Here is a 22,483-nt window from a genome sequence, read left to right as displayed (position 1 = left end):
AGTGCTCACCCCCATCCGAGTCTTTATCCATGCCTGAAACCCTAATCCAGTTAACCCTGGTGGTAAGGCTTCGCCCAGCTGAGCTTAGGATTATCTGCTCTTTATCCCTGGTCAGCAAAAAATTCTCAAAGTCAAATTCACTGTCACTAAACTATGCTAAGGGAACAATTCTTTCTATCTGTTGTCTATTTGTCATCTAATTTTTTTTCGCGGATGGAGAGTAAATCAAAATCCAATATTTCGACTATTATACTGTTTCATTTAGTATATCCACCAGCTACTCTCAATATAAAACTATTCATACACAGTCTCCATATATGTCAATGATTTTGAGAAGTTTTAATCTTTATGGTCATTAAAAAATGACAGTACAGCAGAAATTGCAATCACTTCTTTTTTCTAACCACTGACAAATGATGCTGAAAACATATGTCAGTTTTCGCAAGGATTGTCTATATTATAAACAGGCAAATAATCAAGACATCAGATTGTGACATCTAACATACTGTAAGATGTATTATCAATTTCTTTCGAACATTCAACAAAGAATTGTCCGATTGGAAGGTCAATTGATTAACATCATATGTATTGCTTCAACGTAATAATTAGGAATAGGTAACTCTAATAATGAGAAAAAAAATTCAAAATTATACTTGCACCCAGAAACTACAATATTTATTCAAGTATCTCTTATAGTCTAAACAAAAAATCTGATATTAAATGTAATACACAGTAGTTTTAGCTATTAATTGTTGATTTCTATTAGTCTATTGCAATACAAAAGTTTCTGCAGTGTAAAATTCTATCTAACAAAAAAATGCAACGTGCTTCACAACCAGCGCAAGCTTGTGCAATAATTAAATAACTATGCAAAATGAAAGTTCTTTACATCGCATAATCCCACACAGAACTTAAAGTGTCCTAAGGATCAGACGTTAAAAATACTGTAATTTTATCCTCTGCCATGCCGTTCTAGAGAATCATTGGTCAATGTATATGCCGGCAAGTATTGCGTGGGATTATTGGGGTCCCTTAACAACGGATTTGGCTTTGTTGTTGCTCTAGCACCGATACTGGTATATCCTTGATCGTACAAGGAGCAATAGGACACGTTGTGCGTAATCAAAAAGTCCCACACTTGTTTGTATGTCCAATCTAAGATAGGATTGACACGTACCATGGATGGCCATCCATTGTCTGTCGGTGAAAAAAAATCTAACTTATCTGCCCCGGGATCACCTCTCCGCATTCCCATTATTCCGGTTTTAAGATTTTTATGACTATCGAGAAACAGCTGTAGGGCTTCCCTTATCGAACCTTTCATCTTGAGTATTTCTAACCCATAAAAATTCACTGCATTGTCGACAAACTCGTCTACCTAAAAATATGTACTCAAAAGTAGGTACTAATACTGGTAAGAAACGGCAGATGATTTCGTAGTTTTATGTCATACCTCAGGAAACGGATCGTCTGATATATAAAGGCATACAGGCGGTGGGGCTCCTCTGAGCTTGACAACAGTAGCTAGGAGATAAAGCACCGCGGTACAATCTTTACCACCATTGAAGTTGACGAATATCGCATCAGGGCTCCTAAAAAAACAAAAAAGTTGATATTTGACATTGACATTATAACACGCTAAACCTGTTAAAGCTACCGTGTTAAATACCACAAAACGAGTAAATAACGTACTCTGTAATCTTATCAAGTTCTACAGAGTTTCATGATTCATAATTTCACAAAGTTATGGGCTTTGATGAATTCCTGTAGATTTTACAAAAATCTTGGTGGAAATGTGAGAAACTTATCCAAAATAGATTAAATCTATACGGATTTGATGCACGCGTGTAATTTTTTCCAAGTAATTAATTCTCCAATAACACATGCACTTTGATTTCAGTATTACACTTGCAGATATATTTACTCGTCATAACAACGCTGTAGAATATCCATTGCAGTTTTAATATGTGGTTGTTGTTTGCTACTCGCTTCAACGGCACGGGCATGACTGAGAGTGAATTGTTTGCTGGAAGAAATCTCTCTGGATATCAGAGCAGACTGGAGATCCATTTTTGCTTCTTGAACTGCAGATTGACCTCCTTCAATTGTTATCCTAGTTATTGTGGTAGATTCTGGCTGTGGATAACTTCCAATGCTAAGCTGGCCCTCCCATCGCTTAGCAAAGTCATCCAAAATATCCACAAATGCCAACTCTTCAAGGTTCACGTCAATAAAATCTGTATGCACAGGTGTTCCCCTCGGTAGTTGAGGAACGATAACATCAACCGCTTGAGAAAAGTACAACGGAGAACCAGGCAAAACATAGACGTTGGCAACTTTTATCACGGGATACGTTTTTCCTGATAAATTTGTCGAGACTGTTGTAAAAACATTGGTATCAAAAGCAACAACTATTATTCAGTTTTATTTCAAGTCATAAGACAAGAATACAAGTCAAGACCAACGAATATGAAATATAGTATACCTGATGAGGGAACGTAAATTATTTCGCATGGACTGGGAACCTTGGCAAGTCGCCTCGCTTCGCTTTTCCCAAGAAATAGTTCGGCATAAATGGTTACTAGTTCTTTGTTTTCTTCCAATTTGAGACCCAGACTTTTGGCAACAGCCGAATAGGTAACATCATCATGAGTAGGTCCAACCCCACCAGCTGTAAAGACTACCGAGAACTTTTTTGACGCAAGGTGTACTTCGTCAGCAATCTCATTTACCTGTGAGAAACGTACTCGTTAGATTGAATTTAAACAAGCATAATGATTGCAGTAAAAATTTCTCTCTAGACAAATTTTTCAAGAAGAGAGTATATTCTTACTATATCAGTTAGTGATGTAATTTAGTTCTTTACAAATGTGGGCATAAAAATGTATTGGGTAGTTTCACTGCAAATATACATTTAGGTCACCAGTTTTTTGTGACTGATGATTTTGATTCACGATCTTTCGGTATTCTGAGTTTTAAACGAATCTAATGGCAATCTTGGAAAGACCATTAAAATAAAAATGACTATGCTGAATAGTAATATTGCTTTGTCTTTATGTACCTAATGTCACGACTGTCACGTATGCTAAAGCATAAAACAACTGATTTAATTACGTACTTGCAGTAAAAAATATCTCCCCGATAAACATGAGTGAAACGTGTAATGGAAGTTTGGTTGTGCAATCCAAAACCAAAGTTGAACACTTTGTGAAAGATATGAAGAATGTTCAATTAAATTATAAATTCTTTCGCCTGTGTTGTACTTTCCGAAGATCTGAATCAGTTTTATACCCTAGTACCGAAACTGCTAATCAAATTTTAACAAATAATTAAAAAGTAATGCATACTACGTCTGGAATGGTGACCACTTTGCGCAATTTGATGCCAATAGCTGCTAGTTTTTTTGCCAAGTAAGATGTGTTTCTGTCTGTTACTTGGCCACGCAAGATTTCATCTCCCACAATAACGATACCAGCTGTGTACTCCTCCATTATTTTATTCAATTTATAAATCAAGATGATGCAAGCTGCTAAGATTAAATCACGTAAGATGTCAGATCTTATAATTATGATCTACATACACGAAACAGTAAGCGACTTAATATGTTAAGTTCTACAAACAAGAATGAAATATCTAATTCGGGAACTTGAGATGGCAATGATTCTTTTTAGGTTACAAGATAAGGTTTGGCTGAACACCGATTTTTAAAATATTCCCATGACAAAAATACTGTGGAGTAATAAAATTAGAGGTAATAATATGTGATTTTTTTTTTTTTTGATTCAAAATAATGGAGCCGCTCAGCAATATGGCACCAAAAAGAGTATCAATTGATAGTTTTGGAGCAATTACAAGAATAGTATACTATAGTGTAGAAAATATTGTACAAGCTGTTGATGAGTTACCATTTTTTGCATGAGACGAGATAACAAAAAAAATCGAAATAAGATTATAGGAATTCTATATAACTGTCATTGGATCTTTCAGTTTTGGTAACGAACTAACGGTTTCTTATATTTTGAAATTAAATACTGGTGTTTTTTATCCGCTGAAGAAACTGTTTATAATCTAAAATACAGACTTATAGATATTTGAAAATTGGAATGCAACAAGTGTAGAAGTGGAAAAAATTGTTGTTCATTTGATGGTAAAACTAATTTATTTATACAATCATTCATAAATATATGTATCGAAATGCAAAACACTTCAATTAGCCTTCAATTAATTGCCAATTGCCATTTTCCGAGGAAACAATGTATGTTTCACATACTTGATAATCGGTAAGTGATAATTATTATAATCATGTCGGAGATCCACTGCCATTTCATATAAATTTATATTTTTGTATGTAATAACAATCAACAGTAACGTATGTATAAATGTTCTTTACATATTTTTAAATTGAATTAGAATACAAGTGTTCTTTCACATGTTTTTTTATATTTGCATCCCCTCGACTAAGTTGGCCGCTGCTTCTGTTTGAGCTCTTGTCGCCATTCGAGTATTGGCATTTGCATTCTGTTTAGCTTTAGTTTTTTTTGCCGTTTCTTTGACAACCTTTCCCGGTTTTCCCTGCAGGACTTCTTTGCGTAGCTCCACCAACTGTTTGTCCACCTCCGTTGTTTTTCCTCCCTTACCAGATTTCTTCTTGGAATTTACGTTCAACTGTGCAGAGAGATTCGGTTCATTTCAAGTTTGATTATCCAAAACGACTTTAGCATTGTTATCGAAAAGTTTGTCTTAAATTTTGAATCCCCAGCTTTTGGTGTCAATTATTAAAAATAGAAGTTCAATATTATTCGCACTCTGACATTATTGATCCAAAATTTTTGCAAAAACAAATCCCTTAAATTTTTGCTCTGTCTTTCCCAAGATGCATTCGACTTACTTTCTTTAGTTCTGTGGAGACCTTCTGCGCTTTAGCTTTATGCTTGAGGCTACGAGCTCCGGCTACCTTGAACACATTTTTGGTCTTGTGGTGTGCCTTGTTCTTTCCCATCTTTTCCTATAACATTTTCATCAAGAAATAAATCTGTATTATCAATTTTTAACTTTTTAGCCACTGGTTTGTATCCAATCAAAATATCGCTAATCAACATAAAGGACACTCTCATCATTTCCTTGTTGGGGGAAACATTTCGAACATGGTGTATAGTTAGTAAGGACTCTGGGGTCAAGGTATGGCCAAGTTTTTCCTCGACAAGCAGTTTGGCAAGAGCATGAGGGTCTGCATCTTTCCCCAGCTTCACAAAGCAGTAAAGGTGAACAATGGGGGGTTTTCTGCAGACTTTTTCTGCTTCTTCTCTGTTGAACCAATCCGCGAATACATCCAGGAATTCGACAGCCATACCTGGAAGATTCATCGCAATGTGCTCAGAGCCTTCGGTTCCAATGTCCCGTCTCTTTAATATATCGTTCTTAACTTCGACCTTTAGAAACTCCCTCCCATCTTTGTTGAATGCTGTTACGTTACCACGAGTCTTGTTCAACTTGGCATTCTCTATCAGCCACCTATAAGATTCAGGATTTAAATCATTGGCCATAACTCGGTTTCCCTTACACCCAGCTGGAATAGCAAATGGACCAACACCCGCGAAAACGTCGTAAAGCACGTCGTGAGGTTTGATGAATGACACTAGAGCCTGGTGCTCGGTCGCCAAACGAGGATTCCAATAAACCGTGGCAAAATCAAACTTGTACTGAAACCCGTGTTCGGATACGGTGACCATTGTGTCCTTGTCCCCAGCTAATACTTCCATGGCAAAATGTCGATACGTCGTATCAATCGTATTTAATTTGTTGACCACTGTTTTAGTGTTGGATATTTTATCCAGTAATACTTGGCCGATTAGATGCTTTTGCGGTAGTTGACTATCTCGCAAGTTAAGGTGCACAAGGTGGCCAATTTTGCTGTAAGAATTAGGGACCTCTGCTCCCTCTGGAAAAACTGCTTTTAAGACTTGGTCGTAAGGCCAGTTATCATAATTGAGAGAGACACGCTTCTTGAAAAAATCGGTTACATCGTTATCACTGAGCAGCTTTTGGTCTAATTCATCAATGTCTTCAAAATTCTGGACTTTGACTGGATCCAGATAAGCTATTTTGCCTCCATCGTCATCGGCGTCGTCATACTTTTGGATTGGCTTGAATTTTTGCATCTTCAACATGTACTTTTTCAACGCAGGCATTACTCTGGCAAGGTTCGCTTTACCCAGCCGTATCACAGGCAATTCTACTATTGTTGTGAACTTGCTACGATCCAGCTTTGTCATTCCTCTCACCGACGTTGGTGGAACGAGCAACGAAGCCATAACGGTATTGCAAATATGACGTGACAAGCCTCTTCGGTTACAAGTAGCAAGAGCAGCGACCAAATATCCAACCACAGCCATTAACCGGAACCAACACTGCCCAAAAATACCAAATATCTACTACAGTCAACATTCCGAATCTTGACATCGATGTAAATTAATTACAAACTTCATTCGGAAACTCTCTCTATTCTCTATCAATGGTAAATTTGATCAGAGGTTCATGCAAGTCAAGCTCAAATATTCAGTTTAAAGACTCGAATTTTTTAACAACCAGATATTTGAAGCTACGTTATAAGGTAATCTCAACGACAACCTAGAGGAAACTAATGCAATGCAATAACTTCTGATGTAAACAAAATGTAAAATGGATCAATACCTTTACGAAATTAGTAAACAATACTTTGGCATTCTAGAGCAGTGTGTCTCCTGATTTTAACAAACACAATTTAGGCTCAATTCATTTTATGATTATGTGTAAAACAACAATAATATTTTAGAGATAGTAACAGTTGCTTGTTATTTTTTTCTCATACAGTTTCATTCTCATCTTTTCACATAAGGCTCTCAGATATTAGGCATTGTCGAGGCGAGCTAAATCTTGCGTTTCATGACTGGAAATGAAAGGATAACCCCCCGCGTTCAAACCATAATTAAATTTAACGGATGTATTTAGTCATAGTTACCTCGGTTTTTGTCAATGGACTCGTTTAGTGGCGGTACTGCGATAACTGGACTGATCCACGATCCTGTCCACGTGCACGCGTCCCTAACGATCAATTTCCAGCATTCCTGTTTACATTCCTTTGTTCCTTTGTTTACCTCAAGGTGCACAAAAACGCGCGCTGTATGAAATTTTCGATACAGCTGCGTTGACTGAGGATCTTGACTGCAGTCTGTATTCTTTCGATAAGTCATTCTCCGAATATCGATTTCATTGAAATATTCTTTTTATAGGTATAGTGTTGCAATGTTTTACATAGCCATAATGAGAAACTGTCTTACAACTCAACAAAACAACAGCGTACCGTAAATATAACACGTATTCACCAGCTGAAAGCTGTTTGAAAACATGAATTGCTGACTGAATACCAATAAAATCCCTGGGTTGGTCTGAACCAACCAATCACAGTCATAAGCAAGTTCCGCCGGAATAACGAAACGCGAATGCATTGACGTCAATTTTCCAATAATTTCCCAAATTTCTACGAACATTATTCATTCGATAATAAAGTTGGCAACCGTCCATGACGCGATCATCCCGAATGGATCACCGCGGAAATTGTGGCTTGGAATATCGCTGAACCTGTATTATTACAGTTCATCGTCAGTGAGGAATACAGGTTGCGAAGGATAAACAGACTTTGAGGTTATGTTGTGGTGAAAATTCGTCACGATCCTGTAGAACGTTGAATCAATGACTCCAGTCACAGGACATATCGCAGCTAATAACCACAGTTCACGGTGAACGTCGACACCGCTAAGTCCTTTAGTCTCAAATGCTGCCAGGAATCGGGTTATTCGGTACGGGTCATGTGGTTCGTGTCATCGTCCCATTCCTGCGGGAGAAGGGTTTTAAAATCGAGGCAGTATGGGGAAGAACTTTGTCGGAAGCGGCGGAAGTGGCAGACGCTCTGGACATTCCGTTCCACACAAGTCGAATCGACGATGTGCTGCTGCGGAAGGACGTCGACCTGATATTCATAATGTGTTCGCCGAACCTGCACGCCCAAATTGCTGTCAAGGCTCTGGGCATCGGGAAGCATGTCGTCTGTGACAAGCCCGCAGGACTAAGTCAGTACGAGGCGCTCAAGATGGTACGTGCGGCCCAGTACTACCCCTCGTTGATAAGCATCGTCAACCACAGTCTCCGCTTCCTCCCTGCCTTTGTTAGGATGAAGAAATTCTTGGACGAAGGATACCTCAGAGGACCGGTCACCGTAATCGATGTTCGAGTCCAAATGGGCAGCCTGCTGCATGACGGGTACGACTGGCTTTGCAACGACACGATGGGTGGCGGGATTTTGGCCCTCGTTGGGAGCCACGTTATCGACCTGATTTTCCACCTTGTCGGGCAGCGCGCTATCAGGGTTCACGCTGTGGTCAGAACGTTCACAAGGACAACGAAATTCATCAATGGAATCAGGCATATTTCTTCACCCGACTTCTGCAGCTTCCAGCTCGAGCTCAGCGGCGGGGCACTGGTCACAGCCACCCTCAGCAATCACTTGCCTGGACAGTTAAATCAGGAAGTATTGGTCTGCGGGGGTGGCGACCACCTAGTTGTACGCGGTGGGGATTTGTATGGATTTAGAGAGGAGGGAGTGAACAATGGGGGCAAAGAAGAGATCCTCTATCTTGATGTCGATGATATTAAAGAGCAGAGTCCTCCTGTCACCGACTCCATTCCCCTGCCCTATGTCAAAGGGTTGAGAAAGTTGATAGGAGCTCTGCGGGAGGCATTTCAGCCTGTCGAAGACAAAAAGGGCTGGATAAAGGAACCTGTTTCCTCTGCAGCTACTTTTGATGACGGTCTATATGTTCAAGCTGTTATCGATGCTCTTAGGCAAAGCAATAGAAGGAGGGAATGGATTAAGGTCTGCGTTCTAACCGAGGAACCAGATCCTAATCCACTTCTCAGCGCAGCTGTTAGGGCTACGGCGATCTCAATATAATTATTTTTTTTCTCTAACTGCTTAATCAAATTTTCTTATTATTTATAACATATATTCTTCATGAGTAACTCACAACGTTGTATTTTTTTTATTTTTTATGGATTTTGTAGAGATGGTATTAGCTAGTATTATTGCATAGTTAATGTGTCGTTTGAGTTACATTATTTTTAACATTAAACAGTATTAACATTTTTCAACTGTAGGAGATGTACGAATCTTATTACTGAAGATAGTTTCAAGGCAGCTCGGGTGAATAAATTATTATTGTGTTGAAGTTAATAATATTACTGTATAATGATGCATGTTAAGGAACTCCGTTATTTCGCAAATTTATAATTTTCACAAATTCAGTAAACTCATAATGAAGCAAGATTTGCTCATATTTTGAAAATTTAGCTTGCTGTGATGTCATTCTTTCATTCTGAAATTGGAAAATAGTGAATCTTTTTCCAATGTTGCGTCACGATAACATTACTATCTACAACCTTGTAATTTATTTTACGTGTACTATAAAGTTAGTGGTTACATTTTATAAATTTCTTTTTTTCTCTTCATTTTACTATTTACTTAGGATAAAAATTCTAGTTATAATTCTCACAAAGTACCGTTACATATTAAGAACAATCGCAAATAGTTTTATCTTGGCTAACAAATTCCCAAGGACACTATTAATGTGCAATTTATAAGACTAACTTTCAGTTTTATTCAATATTTTTGAATATATATGATATAAATTTATAATTAACATTTTGTTGATTATTGATTAGAATCCCATTAAAACTTTATATTATTTTTTTTTACATCATGCGTATGTTAAATTTTCATCGAATTTTTAACGCACGATGATGAAAATACTACGGAATTATTCTTTGTTACAAACCTCGATCAAATATTATTGTATTATTCTATTTCTGTACAAAATACAATTTTCAGTGATCAATATTTCGATTATTTTTCACCTTAAAGTTTTGAAATATTATTGAACAATGATTAATAAAGATATATAGAGCGATTAGAATTTTAGTACTTTCGTTATAATTTAAACAGCAACAAAATTATCAATTTTTCGAAAAATTCAATTAGGTGTAACTCGTCATCAGTTATTTCGCCACAATCACCTGTTGTTTATGACGCTGCTAGGGTCGTTGAACTCTGTAGGTTTGCTCCCGCCACATTGAATTAAAGGGATAAGCAACAGGTGCTTTGAAAGATGAAGTGCGTCCACCTAGGCGCAACCCTTCATCGATTCTCCGTCGGTAAGTCAGGTTGCTATGCATAATAATACATCCGACATCCAAAAAATTTTGCTGAAAATTTTCAAGATTACATTGAGGATAGGATGATAACAAATCTCGCAATAACCATAATGATGTAATATAGATTATTACATGACATGAAAGAATGAAAAAGGACTGTATTCTCAAAAATCGTACATCGAAGGTAAAATTTGGATTCTCGCCCGTTTTCGAAACACGAGATGAAGCCGATGTTTTATTATTTTGTGGTGAAAGGCCAAAGTAGAGGGTGAAGAAAGTGTCGGATTGCTGGGGGTCCTTCCGAAATTTGTCAACCGCTAACTTTGGGTTGAGCTTAGACTAGAACCCCAGCTCGTGTCAGACTGACTTACTGCTCTGCCTTCGACGTCTAGCCCTGTCTTAAGATCTCCGAAGAAGTACATGCTCCACCTCGTGTTACAGGATTCGCACCCGGTTCCCTCGGTCCTTGTTTCGAAGAAATGAATGACACTACGTCAATGAGGTATTTAGCCGGATTAATACGCTCGACACGGGACACTCCCATTTCACCCGTGGAAAGGAGAAAGTCTGAAAAAAAGGAAGCCCATCCATTAGGACAGGAAAAAATGTTTTTCCCAAGTTTTCAGGGAAAAGAAATTTTCTCGGATCGTTTGTCTGTTTCCAGATCAGTTTTTTTTTTTGTTTTCTGTAAAACCTGGAGAATGGATATCAAAACTTATGCATTACAATACTGACAATTTACGTTAAATTTTAAATAAATAATGTATTTTGATTTGATGCACGTTACATATTATTTAAATTCTTTTTATATGCAAAAACACGTTCATTCAACATTTCCTACGTCGTATCTCCCAAATGGATTTTATCACATGATATGACGTTGATTCACACGTTACGACATCAGAAAATAGATCCAAGTCAAATCAAATGAATAAAGCGCATTCGATAGGCCAAATGATCTTCAAAACATTCAGCTGATGCCTAAATCTCGAATCTTTATGTATGAATCCAGATAACATGAATCAGGTTGTACCAAAATTGGTCTTTGCATTGATTTCTATTTTTGTCAAGATATCTCAGAATCAAAATGGATTGAAGACTCGCGGTTGATTTCAAGTAAATAATTCTCGTTTAATTGTAAGATATTTCTGATTGAACGATGCGAGTCGGTCCATTCTTGTTCTGTCAACATGACAGAAGGTGAGATATCTATTGATTTTCGTTTTTAAAATCACTCTATTTCAATTTAAGTCTACTCAATTCTTGCCGTCCTCTAACCGTATATGGCGGGGTTTTGAACCAGGGAAGGGAGATCGCCAAAGATCACAGGCGGTGTTGATAAAATCGGCGTTAAAGAGCGGACGGCGAGTGAAGAAAGCGAGTAACTTAAAACCGGCATTCAGTACTAACAGGAAAAAAAGTTAGAGATTTAACGATTCCGTTTCTAGCTTCGAAGGATAAAAACTTTCAAAGCGTAGAAGCTGGCGTTCCGCCGGCCAAGTGAGATGTATAGTTTACCCGATCATATACACGGAACAAAAAATATTTGTAAGTAAGGTGAATGTCCCAATTCCAAATCACTGGTGAACAGCTGTGATTTCAATTATAATGCGATACGTGAATATATCAGACATCAAAATGAAGAAATTTTCATACAAATTGACACGAATTATCTGTATTTTTTTTGTTCTTTGACATGATACCAAAAAGTATATCGTATAAATATGAAAAATTTAATATGCGTGAAATTATTTCAATTTTTGAAGGGGAAAAATGCGAGGCAAGGAGCCTTTTCAGGATCACAGTAATTTTTTATATTATTTGTACCAATTGATAACTAGGAACTTATACTGAATTCAATTGACTGAAACAGGCGGGAAAACGCTTGTTTGATGAAGATTTACTGGAAATTGAGATTTCATATCAATCGAAACAGTTTGAGGTTTCATTGACGTGTCCCATTATGGAGGCTGGTTGGCTAAGAATCAATTATTCCATCACGAGATAATCGTGCGCTAACTATATATCAAATTTTAATATTCGTAAGCTACGAATGTCTCTTAAAAAATACAACAATAGAAATTACTTTCCTTACAAGCAAAAGCTTAGATATCGATGCTTCATTTCAAATCGCTTCAAAATTGTTAGAAATCTAGCAGATTTGTTCTATTTCACTTTATTGTGGCTCAGTTTATTTACAAGGCTATTTCCTACAAAATCACTGACCTTGGGTTTTTTTTTAATATTATGTAGTCAATTCAATACGACCATTTGTTAATAGTAATCAATATTGGTGCAACGTTGTACAAGTAAATGCTTAACGATGCTACCGCGATAAGAAAAAGTATTCAATCAATTTATTGAAAATAGTCTTCTGAATGAAATGAGTCATATTCGTAAATGTGAAATTGAACGAATCTGATGAATCTTTAACAACTCTGAAACGATTGGAAACGAAGCATCGATATACATGTAAGTCATGGTTTACGGTTCTGGTATTTTTTCATGTTTCTGAATTTTGAAGAAACGTCCGTAACTTACGAATATAATAATTTGATAAATAATCAACGTACAACAATTTCGTGTATTAAGAATATTTCCAGCAGCTGTGGTTACCCTGCAGTCACTAACTTTTTTATTTTTTACCACAATCAAAAAATATAGTTCTACGTGATACACAAAAATAAATTGACGTTAAAGCTTTATTTAACTAAAACAAATGTCAAAAACTAAACAAACAGGCGTAACGTTGCAATAACCAGAAAATAGAGAGTGTGGAGATTCTCGGTGTCAAAGGTCAAATCCAAATGAATGAAACGTTTAAATTTGATGTTTCGTCCCTGAGAGAAACCCTCCTCAGAAGACTAGAAATATTTTTATTATTAAATAAAGTTAACATGACTATCGTTACAGTGACATAGTCATTTATATAATAATGTTAAAGTAACACTTACATTTATTTACAAGTTTCACCTTGGATATGAGATTTTACAAGTAATTAAATGTAAGTGTTGCTTTAACAATCTAATGTCAGGGAATATCTGGCTGTAACGATAGTCATGTTACCTCTTTTTAATGATAGAAACATTCGTAGTTTTCTGAGGAGGACTTCCCTCAGGACCGAGACATCAAATTTCTACTTTCCATTCATTTGACCTTAGGCACTGATTGTGAGAATGAGAATCTCCCCACACATATTACTCAAGATAAGATCGAGAAATCATTCGATATTAGAAAATATAGTATCGTCATCTATAATCACGCCAAACAGTTACTTGTAGCACACTGAGAAAAATTTCATTTTTTATAGTAACTAGAAAAATTCAATAAAACATGTATCGTTAAAAAAACTGTTTGAATATTGTTGGAATTACGAAAAACAAGGTACACGTAACCATTTTGCGCTATCGTCGATCCTTTTTTGGTAATTGCAACGCAAAATCAGTTCGTTCGGTTTACTCTACTTTTTTAGTTGAACAAGGCTTCAACGTCAATTTGTCGTTGTACAAGCGTTAAATTATCGCAACAGTTACAAGAAAATATAGCAACAGTGATCATAATGAGAAAGAATAGCAACGGATACTAGACTTTCCGGTAACAGCTACAAAACTAATTTTCATTTGGTACCTGCAACTATACTTTTTGATTTCGGTATAAAATGAAAATAGTTAAGGACGGAGCGGTAACCGTATTATAACTAAAAATTTCTCTCAGTGCTACGATACCCATTTTGGTGGTTTTTTTTTTTTTTTTTTTTTTCTAAGAATAAATAAGAAACGTATCGACAATTGGCCAACCAATCTGCTCAACGCAAATTATTCAACTAACTCGAAGAACGCCCTTCGGCCTTAACGCAAAGACATTTTCAACTCCTGACTTCAGCGTTGTCCGGGAAGTTCTCCTCACGATGGCGACGGCGTGAAGCCCGAGGCGGAAATTGCGCGAGGACCAGGTGGACGCAGCCGTCGGCCCATCGCGACCGAATAAGAGGCGGCGGCACGTCGTCCAAAGAGCCCCGCCCGTTTTCCGGGACCTCCCAAAACCCGTCCGAGGCCGTTTCGGTTCGTTTTTCCCTTCCCCGTTTCTTTCATCCTTCTCTCTTTTTCCTCTTCGCTGTTGCGTGGATTCTTCGCCCCCGCCCCCGCCCGCCTACCGTTCCTCTTTCGCCCCCTCCTCACCCCCGTCGCTCCCTCTTTGCCGAGGGAAATCTCTTAGCGCCAACAATTAGTTCCGCCTGACGGGCGATCGGTGCAGTTTGCGCGGGTGCAAGGATACCATATCCCATATAATCGGTCGTAAGTAGAGAAACCGTTGATATCGTATCCTAGATTCGTTTCGCTGTGCTGTAGGGGAGAAGAGACTGAGCACAGGAAAAAAGGACGATGCCACTGAGGGAAATTTTTAGTTCAGTTTATCGCTCGGTCCTTAAATATTTTCATTTTTTACCACAATCGACAAAATATAGTTGCAGGTAGAAAATGAAAATCAGTTTTCTAGCTGTTAGCAGAAAGTCTAGTATCCGTTACTATTCTTTCTCATTACGATCACTGTTGATGTATTTTCTTGTAACTGATGTGATAATTTAATGCTTGTGCAACAATAAATTGATGTTAACTGATTTTGCGTTGCAATTACCAAGGAAGGATCGACAATAGCGCAAAATGGTTACGCGTGCCTCGTTTTTTGTAATTCCACAAATATTCAAACAGTTTTTTTAACGATATCTGTTTTACTGAATTTTTCTAGTTACTGTAACGAATGAAATTTTTCTCAGTGTGCAGTAGGGCTAGAAAATCGCAGTTTCGGAATTCGTTAGTTTAATCGATATTTTTTACACAATTGACAGGACGGATTCATATTTTAGATTAAAATGGTTCAAGGAAAAACTGCGTGTTGCGAATCATGGAATAAAATCGGTGGAATGGACGAAGATTCCCTTTTAATTTACTAATATTCAGCGATTCACGTGCGGCGGATTATAATGCAGAAGTAGACTAGTTACGATTTTTTAAATAAGGTTGCTCTGTTGTCTAATAATATTGTTACACGGATTAATAGACTTTTTATTTGAATTCTATAATTGAGACCTCTGTAAGCCTTTCGACCGAGAATTTTCTAGCGCATGAGCATTTGTCGAAAATTTCGATGCATTTACGTCAACACAATCACAATTGCTAAAATTCACATCCGAAGTATCTCTGTAAGTAACGTAAGTCGGGTAAGCAGTGGTAAATTAATAATATAATGAAAAGTGGAAATATGAGAGACTGAAATTGATCGACAATTAGTTTTACGATTACAGTGACAGCGATCCGTAGCAATTACTTTTACAGTTGCGTATTTTCTCGCAATTTTGTAAAAAGCTTTTCACGTTTATATTATAGTCATGGTGTTTCTGAGGTAATCATTTGAATACCATACGTATAATCATGCACAAACCAAGTTAACTCAGCTATGATACGATGCGATATTTACAAATTTGTCGTTAAACTTTCGATCTTATCGAAAACAAATATTCCGTAAAATTATGTCCCAATCGTACGTCGATTCGAAAAGACAATCAGCAAACGAACAGCAACCGAGTAACTGAATATATTTTACATTTCGATCCCAGGGATGAGTATTTACTCGTAAAAGTGTCGGAGTACAATTCAGAAGGTGATAAAGAAGATTTTAAGAATCGTTCAAAAATTTCGCACGCAACGTGACGTATTCAAGGAGAAAGGAAAAAATAACACAGTTTCATACCAATTTCATACCGATAAATTTTTTGTGTAACAAAAACCGTGTATACATTTTATGGGAAATAAGAAGAAAAAAGAGGGGAAAAATTCTGGACACTGATCGGGATGCCTCGAAAACGACGCGCCTCGACGGCTTCGCTGCAGGACATCGAGGACGAAGATTTTTGTTCGGAAGAAAAGTACGGCGGAGGAAGCAGCAGGGATCACATTCAGGATGCTATGGAAGGCGTGAGAGCGCCGAGGAACGCGGCCAACGCAAGGGAACGGGCAAGGATGCGAGTTCTCAGCAAGGCTTTTTGCAGGCTGAAAACAACCCTTCCTTGGGTTCCGGCCGACACGAAACTCAGCAAACTGGACACCCTTAGGCTCGCCGCTACTTACATCGCCCACCTTCGCGCTGTTCTTCGGGACGAGGGCGAATCACATCCGGAAACCACCAGATCGCTGTCACTCGCATTGGTGAGCTAGAGAATTTGATACGATTATCTTAGGTGGAAATTTTCCCTGAAAAGTTTGTCGATAAGTTCAAAAATCACACCCGCCGATCCTCGTTTTAAATAAATCAGTTCCTGTTTTTTGTTTTACATGAATTTATGATAGACGATAATTTATCTGGGATGTTAAGTCGAGCTTGTACAGTTTTATTTTTACCAGAATGAACACAATTTTAATTTCGATTATTTTCAACTCGATAACTTTTTTTTTTTATACAGCCAATAAAATCCAAATTTCAATCTGCAAGTTCATGATTTTCAATATTATTTGTTTTGGATGATGAGCATTCCAAGAAATATTTTTCACACTTTTATAAAGCAAACCTATTTATTGTTATAGACCGTTCTATTCGAATTGAATTATATCCCGATGTTTAAAAAAAAATTTCTACCGCAGCGAGAAAATGCTTGTTGGATTCTGAACTTATTATGTATGATCACATTTAAATATAAATACCGATACGGAACGAAGATGGACTAAATTTTATTCCGATGAAGTGAGAACTGTCTATTTTATCGCAATTAAGTTATCTGTTGGATTGAAAAATTGATTATAAATTTTCTACTAGATATCTCGAGTACTGGTAATAGATTACGAATAATTTCTTCACCCGTATTTTGTTTTAATCTAAACAGTGCCATTTCAGAACGGATCTCAGACTAATTATTCCAAAATTGATTTCTCTTTGTCATTGAAATATTACTTAACGAACATACATATTTGTGTAATATCGGCGCCGAAGATGATTTACCTGATAAAATAATATAGACAAAAAATTTGAACATGCTTACTTCGCATATTCCTGAAGTTTCTTTCATGAAATTGTTCATCTTGCATCATTCGTAAACGAATAGAGTTGAGAAAACGGGTTCTCTTCGGATGAATGCGTGGTTTATATATCAACTCATTAGATATTTCTCCAGAATTTTCATGCAGGTTGATTTTTTATTCAAGATCACATTGAAGAGTATTTCTTTTTAGGATTCATGCCTTTTTCCAAACATATTTGAGAAAAAGCTGGAAGATTCTGAGTATTCGATTAATATCTACCAGTTCATTTCTCAAGCGTCGTACAGTGAATGTTCATTTCCGAATGAATCACTTCTATCCGTTAAAGATATAATTCACAAATGAAGAATTACAGAAATTGATTTTCAGCGATTACTTCGATTTTATTAATTCACGATATTACGAATCATTTTTCAACACATATTTTTAACAGTTTTCATTTGATTTTCTCATTCGAACCTTTGCCACCTGAGCATTTATCGCGGCGTCTACGGTGCATGGAATATCTCCGAATATTCAATTAACGATATCTCGTTCCTAAAAAGTAAAAGACTAAAAAGTAAAATTTCCACATCACGGTCCAAGATGCATAAATTTGAATTTTTATATAGAAGATACTTAATTCTACTAAATTAGATACTCGAAAATTGGCAGAATTATATTCGTAGAAACATGGATAATTGAGATCGTGCAAAGAATTATTATTATTAAGAATTATTATCTGATGATGAGAGCTTCTGATTAAAATTAGATGTAAACATCTTCAACTTAGAATTTCGACATAAATTATGAAACTTGAAATTATTCTATTGAATGCAAAATTACTCTACTGATTCGTGTTAATCTTTTATCAGCTTTAACATTTGCAATAATTTCACTAATTCTTCATAATAAAAAATTGACAAATAGAAATTGGAATATATTCTGCCTGTCTTTGAAGTATAACGAATTCAATATTTATAGATAATGTTACTTTTATCTCGCAAAAAGTGACGTATTTCCAGCTGTCTGTGCAACGTTATGAAATTTACCCCAATACCCTGAAAGAACGTAGCTGCATAAATATCGTGAGATTTAACTGTCAAAATTAATATATCATATACAACTAATTCAATTTGATACAATTCCTTGTAACAAAAATTAATCGCTTCGTACACAAGACGTGGATCACATCTGCACGTACAAATTGCCAATGCGATTCGGTTCAAAGCGTCCTAAAAAAAATACGAGTGTATTAAGAGAGAAAAAAAGTTATTTGACGAAAAATACTCCTCCGTTTACTTTCCTCAAACTTTTATATGGCCGCCGCGTATTTTTCTAATCTCCTCCTACTCCCCCACTTTATTTTTGCATATCCGCGAAACACGCATTCTTTGGCATGATGGCGAAAACCGCGAGAACAAAAAAAAAAAAAAAAAAAAGAATTGCAAGTGAGTTGTTCGGGAATTCAGTGAGTGCGAGCTCGTCTGTAGCTCAGAGATTGGTTCCGAGCACCAGGAGCTACTGCGAGGAGAGCAACCAGGTGGCTCCAATCGGCGTCGCGACGTAGGCGCAATGTGCGGCAGCCATCACCGAGGCATTCCCTGTTTACGTCTGTCCAGGTGGACCAGATCACAGCGTCACTCCCTCGGCCCATTAATTTCAAGATAGTTCCGTTGTTCGACTTTCGGTTCTTTACTGCCCCGCAAGACGCGATGCAGCACATTTTACACGCATCTTATTTAACGCGCTTCGTTTTTCCCCCCATTTTTTAATCCATTTTCCTCCAAAATACGTTTTTAACTTATTACCGAGGTTACCGCTTTTCCTCATCTATTCTTTATCCTTCGTTATTTGAGAGGTGGAAAAATTCTTCTGAATTACCGTGAGCGGCTTCTTTTCGAAACAGTCTACTGAGATTGAATTGACGTACAAGAACCACTGATAATTAATATTTTTAATGAACTAGTTTTTCGCAAAAATGTTTTACAAGCGCTGGTCAGAAATTCAATTCATCATTGCCTGATAATTCCTGACTTCGTGAAACTTCATCTGCAACTATGCAATTATCTAAAATCGTTCGATTAACAAGTATTAATGAACGTATTTTTTAAAAAAACTTCTACTGCAATGTCCTGATAAATTACCCGACTTTTCCGCAACTAATTTGGACCGTTCTTTAGAACGCCTTCTCAATTTTGTGAGAATCGAATATTACTTAAACTTGTGGACTACCATTTCCTGAAAATCTATTTTTAGGTTTCCAATGCTTGGCGATATCCTGAAAGAATTCCGGAACTTCTATAAAATGTTCTAAAACTATTCTTATTCAAGTAATTTCAATTACTATCGTAACCGAAGATCTTTTTTTTGAAAATTAATAAACTTGATGCAAAATCTGTGAATTTGCCTGAAAATGTTTTACCTGTAAACAAACTCGATACGTTGAAATCTCAACAACGGTATTAGGGTAAATGAACTTGCAGAATTAAAAAAGTGAATTTATTTTTCTCATGAAACAGTAACAGAGACGTTGTTAAAGAAATTTCTCAAAGATTAATTCTATCCTCAGCATAATCTCTGAGAGTGTTTTTGTTTGATTAACAAACGATTTCTGGATAAAAATTTTCACCAGAATTCGCAAGAACTGTCAATATTTAAATGATTAAAAACTTTAATTCATTTCGCAGTCGTGGCCTTTCGCAATCCAAGGAACGGGGGCTCCGATGTTGATGAACAATAACTGCACGTCAGGATCATCATCGACTTCTTCATCGCCAGGAGGGCAATACCGAAACCAGCAATCGCCGCTGGACGTTCAGCCAAACGTGCATAATCATCACCATCATCATAATCACCAGCCCATTCACGTTCGTCATAATCACGAACCACAGCTTCCTTACTATTGAACTAGTTGATAAGATCACTTTATTTTGTTAAAATCAAAGCAAAAACAGCATTTCGTTTTATTCGATTTGTCACACAGTTCTGATGATGGAATTTCTCTAAATTATTATTGTGTGAAAAAAAGTAAAACAGAATATAATGAGAAGACCCAGCCGAAAAAAAAAAAAAAATTATGTCGTTCAATTAATGAAAAACTATGATAGCAGATGATTTTTACTCCATCGATGTTTTCCTGGGTTAATCGTATCATTGGTGAGCATACATATAACGTTGCACTTATTAGATACTTTTTTAGTGTCACGAGAATCTCGAGCACTTCTCGTATTTATCAATCTGTTAAGCACTTACTTTTCAACACACTCTCATCATGACAGAAGAATTACCAAAGTTTCGTATTATTACGGTGCGTATATTCTAAATTTTCACGAAAACGAGGAAATAGGAGTTTGGATAGATTTAAACATAGTACCGTTACAAAAGTCTTTGGAAATTTTTTGAAATTGGTGGTAAAATTCAATTTCCAATTTCAAATGATTTAATGGAAATTTTGAAAAAATAATTCTAAGCAATAGTGATATCGTAGGTACATCATATACAGTAAAATTAGAGGCTTTCAGAGATGAAAATATATAGATTCGTAATTCAACGAAGTAAATTTCGTATATGCGTATAAAGATTATTATTACTATGACTATTATTATTATTATTATTATTATTAGTACGACTAATTGACGTGATGAAGATTTTTACACTTAGATTATATTTATTCCAGCGTGCCTTATTTATTAATGAATAACTATCGTTATTATTAAAGTAATTAATTTTAATATTATATTTACGAATGTAAAACCAAAGAATGCCGCAGCTAGTCGAATAAAATAAACAATTTATAAATAATAAACTGTAAATCCGTGGTAAGCATAATGCAAGCGTAACCTGATTGATTCGTTGCGTTTGAAATAATCGTTCTGTATCTACGCTATTTGGAAAGCGATGAAAAAGAAGGAGTCAAAGTCATTACTGCGGCATGTATCCGGAAGTGTGTAAGGGGAAATTTGAGGGAGAATGGAAGGGAAAAGAAGGGAGGAAAATGAAAGTGAGGTCGGCGGCGAGGGACAAGAGAAGGATGTAATCTTGCGGAGGATGAACGCGAGTCGGATAGACGTACAAGTTAAATAAACAGCGTGAAGAACCTTTTGTTTAAACCCGATACTAAAATAATATATCCCATCTCGTCCTCAAACAACTGAAACAACCGCGCAACTGTCTACTGATCTGCCGGTAGCACTGCAATAATCACGAGGGACCGGATTTCACCGTCGCTTACGAACGACATGGTCGTTTATTTCGGTCGAGGAAAACGAATCGATCGATTTGATTATACAATCAAAATTTAGAGGCCCGGAGGAATTTATTTTTCAATAAAATCAGAACGTTTGAATGTTACTTTTTTTTTTTTTATATATCTGACCGGATAATATTTGATCTTGCGTTCGAGTCAGGAAAGCTGTCACGTACTTGGTGTAAATTTAACCGAGTTAAAATTATTTATTGTACTTATTGCTGGTTAGTACATATTTAATGTGTGATGACAATTCTTAACTGTAAAATCAGGAAAAGTTCTGGGTAATTTATCTCGTCTTTGAACACTTTTTCTCCAATGTTCTCCATTTGCTGAAAGTGCATATTTTCCGCGAACATTATTCATCGCAGTTATATCAAAATATAATAAAAATCACAACGAGCGAAGTTTCTTTCTTTTTTTCTGTAAATTTGCAGTTTTACTTTCAATTTCAATCCCAAACAAACAAGCTTAGATATGCTGTTCTTTATGAATTTGTACAGGTCGGAAGAGTCCGTTATCAATATCAATATCAACATTTAATAATTATGTCCATGACAAGGTTGGACAACTTGGAAACATCTGTCTGAAACAAGTTTAACAAATATGAAAACAAAAAAAATATTTGAAAAAAAATAAAAAAATTTTCGGTCTGTTATTTCTGACGCAAATATTTTACAAACGAGTAAGAATACAGAGAAATTTAACTACACAAACTTAATAGACGACAAAGAAAATATCGCGCGCAGCAGGAATGTACGTTTATTAGATACGACATTAATCGCTGACTGAGGATATGCCTATATTTTCATCAACGTTCTCTACAAGTATACATATTGATGTATTCCACCTCTCACAAATATGCTTTTATTCCATGTTCCAACAAGTCAATTTATAACTCATTCTTCATCAAGTTCGATCCCTTTTTTTCTCCAAGTTCCAATGACTCTGAAAGTAGCGATCCCAACATTCATCAAGTCTCAGA

The 22,483-nt window shown here is 36.4% G+C and overlaps 4 protein-coding genes and 1 long non-coding RNA gene across 7 annotated transcripts; 3 read left to right on the top strand and 2 right to left on the bottom strand.

Annotated features, from left to right (window-relative positions):
* Nucleotides 1-52: 52 nt before the first annotated feature.
* On the bottom strand, nucleotides 53-3,895 carry LOC124215560 (FAD synthase). 2 transcript variants are annotated; one of them, XM_046619097.2, is made up of 5 exons: nucleotides 3,348-3,895; nucleotides 2,486-2,732; nucleotides 1,925-2,378; nucleotides 1,454-1,592; nucleotides 53-1,378 (listed from the first exon to the last, which is right to left on the bottom strand). In XM_046619097.2, exons 1-5 carry the CDS (start codon nucleotides 3,489-3,491, stop codon nucleotides 953-955), a joined length of 1,410 nt encoding a protein of 469 aa, XP_046475053.2. In that variant the 5' UTR covers nucleotides 3,492-3,895; the 3' UTR covers nucleotides 53-952. The 2 variants fall into 2 exon arrangements, with proteins under 2 accessions (XP_046475053.2, XP_046475054.2); XM_046619098.2 differs by having other exon boundaries at nucleotides 1,925-2,360.
* Nucleotides 3,192-3,807, top strand: LOC138190723 (uncharacterized). Its single transcript, XR_011176804.1, has 2 exons — nucleotides 3,192-3,588; nucleotides 3,672-3,807. It is a non-coding gene; the product is annotated as an uncharacterized lncRNA (long non-coding RNA).
* Nucleotides 3,896-4,937: 1,042 nt separating the features above from the next.
* Nucleotides 4,938-7,068, bottom strand: LOC124214828 (tRNA (guanine(37)-N1)-methyltransferase). Its single transcript, XM_069134377.1, has 2 exons — nucleotides 6,998-7,068; nucleotides 4,938-6,407 (listed from the first exon to the last, which is right to left on the bottom strand). The coding sequence occupies exon 2, from the start codon at nucleotides 6,390-6,392 to the stop codon at nucleotides 4,938-4,940; it is 1,455 nt and encodes a 484-aa protein (XP_068990478.1). The 5' UTR covers nucleotides 6,393-6,407; nucleotides 6,998-7,068.
* A 375-nt stretch (nucleotides 7,069-7,443) lies between these two features.
* LOC124215562 (glucose-fructose oxidoreductase domain-containing protein 2) lies at nucleotides 7,444-9,983 on the top strand. Its single transcript, XM_046619099.1, has one exon. It carries the CDS (start codon nucleotides 7,811-7,813, stop codon nucleotides 8,984-8,986), a length of 1,176 nt encoding a protein of 391 aa, XP_046475055.1. The 5' UTR covers nucleotides 7,444-7,810; the 3' UTR covers nucleotides 8,987-9,983.
* A 4,501-nt stretch (nucleotides 9,984-14,484) lies between these two features.
* On the top strand, nucleotides 14,485-21,340 carry HLH54F. 2 transcript variants are annotated; one of them, XM_046619101.2, is made up of 3 exons: nucleotides 14,485-14,537; nucleotides 16,054-16,445; nucleotides 19,940-21,340. In XM_046619101.2, the coding sequence occupies exons 2-3, from the start codon at nucleotides 16,092-16,094 to the stop codon at nucleotides 20,156-20,158; spliced, it is 573 nt and encodes a 190-aa protein (XP_046475057.1). In that variant the 5' UTR covers nucleotides 14,485-14,537; nucleotides 16,054-16,091; the 3' UTR covers nucleotides 20,159-21,340. The 2 variants fall into 2 exon arrangements, with proteins under 2 accessions (XP_046475057.1, XP_046475058.1); XM_046619102.2 differs by having other exon boundaries at nucleotides 14,491-14,537; nucleotides 16,057-16,445.
* Nucleotides 21,341-22,483: the final 1,143 nt, after the last annotated feature.

Source organism: Neodiprion pinetum, chromosome 3, assembly GCF_021155775.2.
Source record: "Neodiprion pinetum isolate iyNeoPine1 chromosome 3, iyNeoPine1.2, whole genome shotgun sequence".
Classification (NCBI taxonomy): domain Eukaryota; kingdom Metazoa; phylum Arthropoda; class Insecta; order Hymenoptera; family Diprionidae; genus Neodiprion; species Neodiprion pinetum.
Note: the sequence above shows the minus strand (reverse complement) of the source record. Positions and strands in the feature narration are given on the sequence as shown.

Coding starts and splice junctions, on each gene's coding strand:
- HLH54F (XM_046619101.2), top strand. CDS start 16,092: ATGCCTCGAAAACGACGCGCCTCGACGGCTTCGCTGCAGGACATCGAG. Junction 16,446..19,939: donor GATCGCTGTCACTCGCATTG/GTGAGCTAGAGA, acceptor TTCATTTCGCAG/TCGTGGCCTTTCGCAATCCA.
- LOC124215560 (XM_046619097.2), bottom strand. CDS start 3,491: ATGGAGGAGTACACAGCTGGTATCGTTATTGTGGGAGATGAAATCTTG. Junction 2,733..3,347: donor TGGTCACCATTCCAGACGTA/GTATGCATTACT, acceptor CGTTTCTCACAG/GTAAATGAGATTGCTGACGA. Junction 1,593..1,924: donor CTACAGCGTTGTTATGACGA/GTAAATATATCT, acceptor TTGTTTTTTTAG/GAGCCCTGATGCGATATTCG.
- LOC124215562 (XM_046619099.1), top strand. CDS start 7,811: ATGCTGCCAGGAATCGGGTTATTCGGTACGGGTCATGTGGTTCGTGTC.
- LOC124214828 (XM_069134377.1), bottom strand. CDS start 6,392: ATGGCTGTGGTTGGATATTTGGTCGCTGCTCTTGCTACTTGTAACCGA.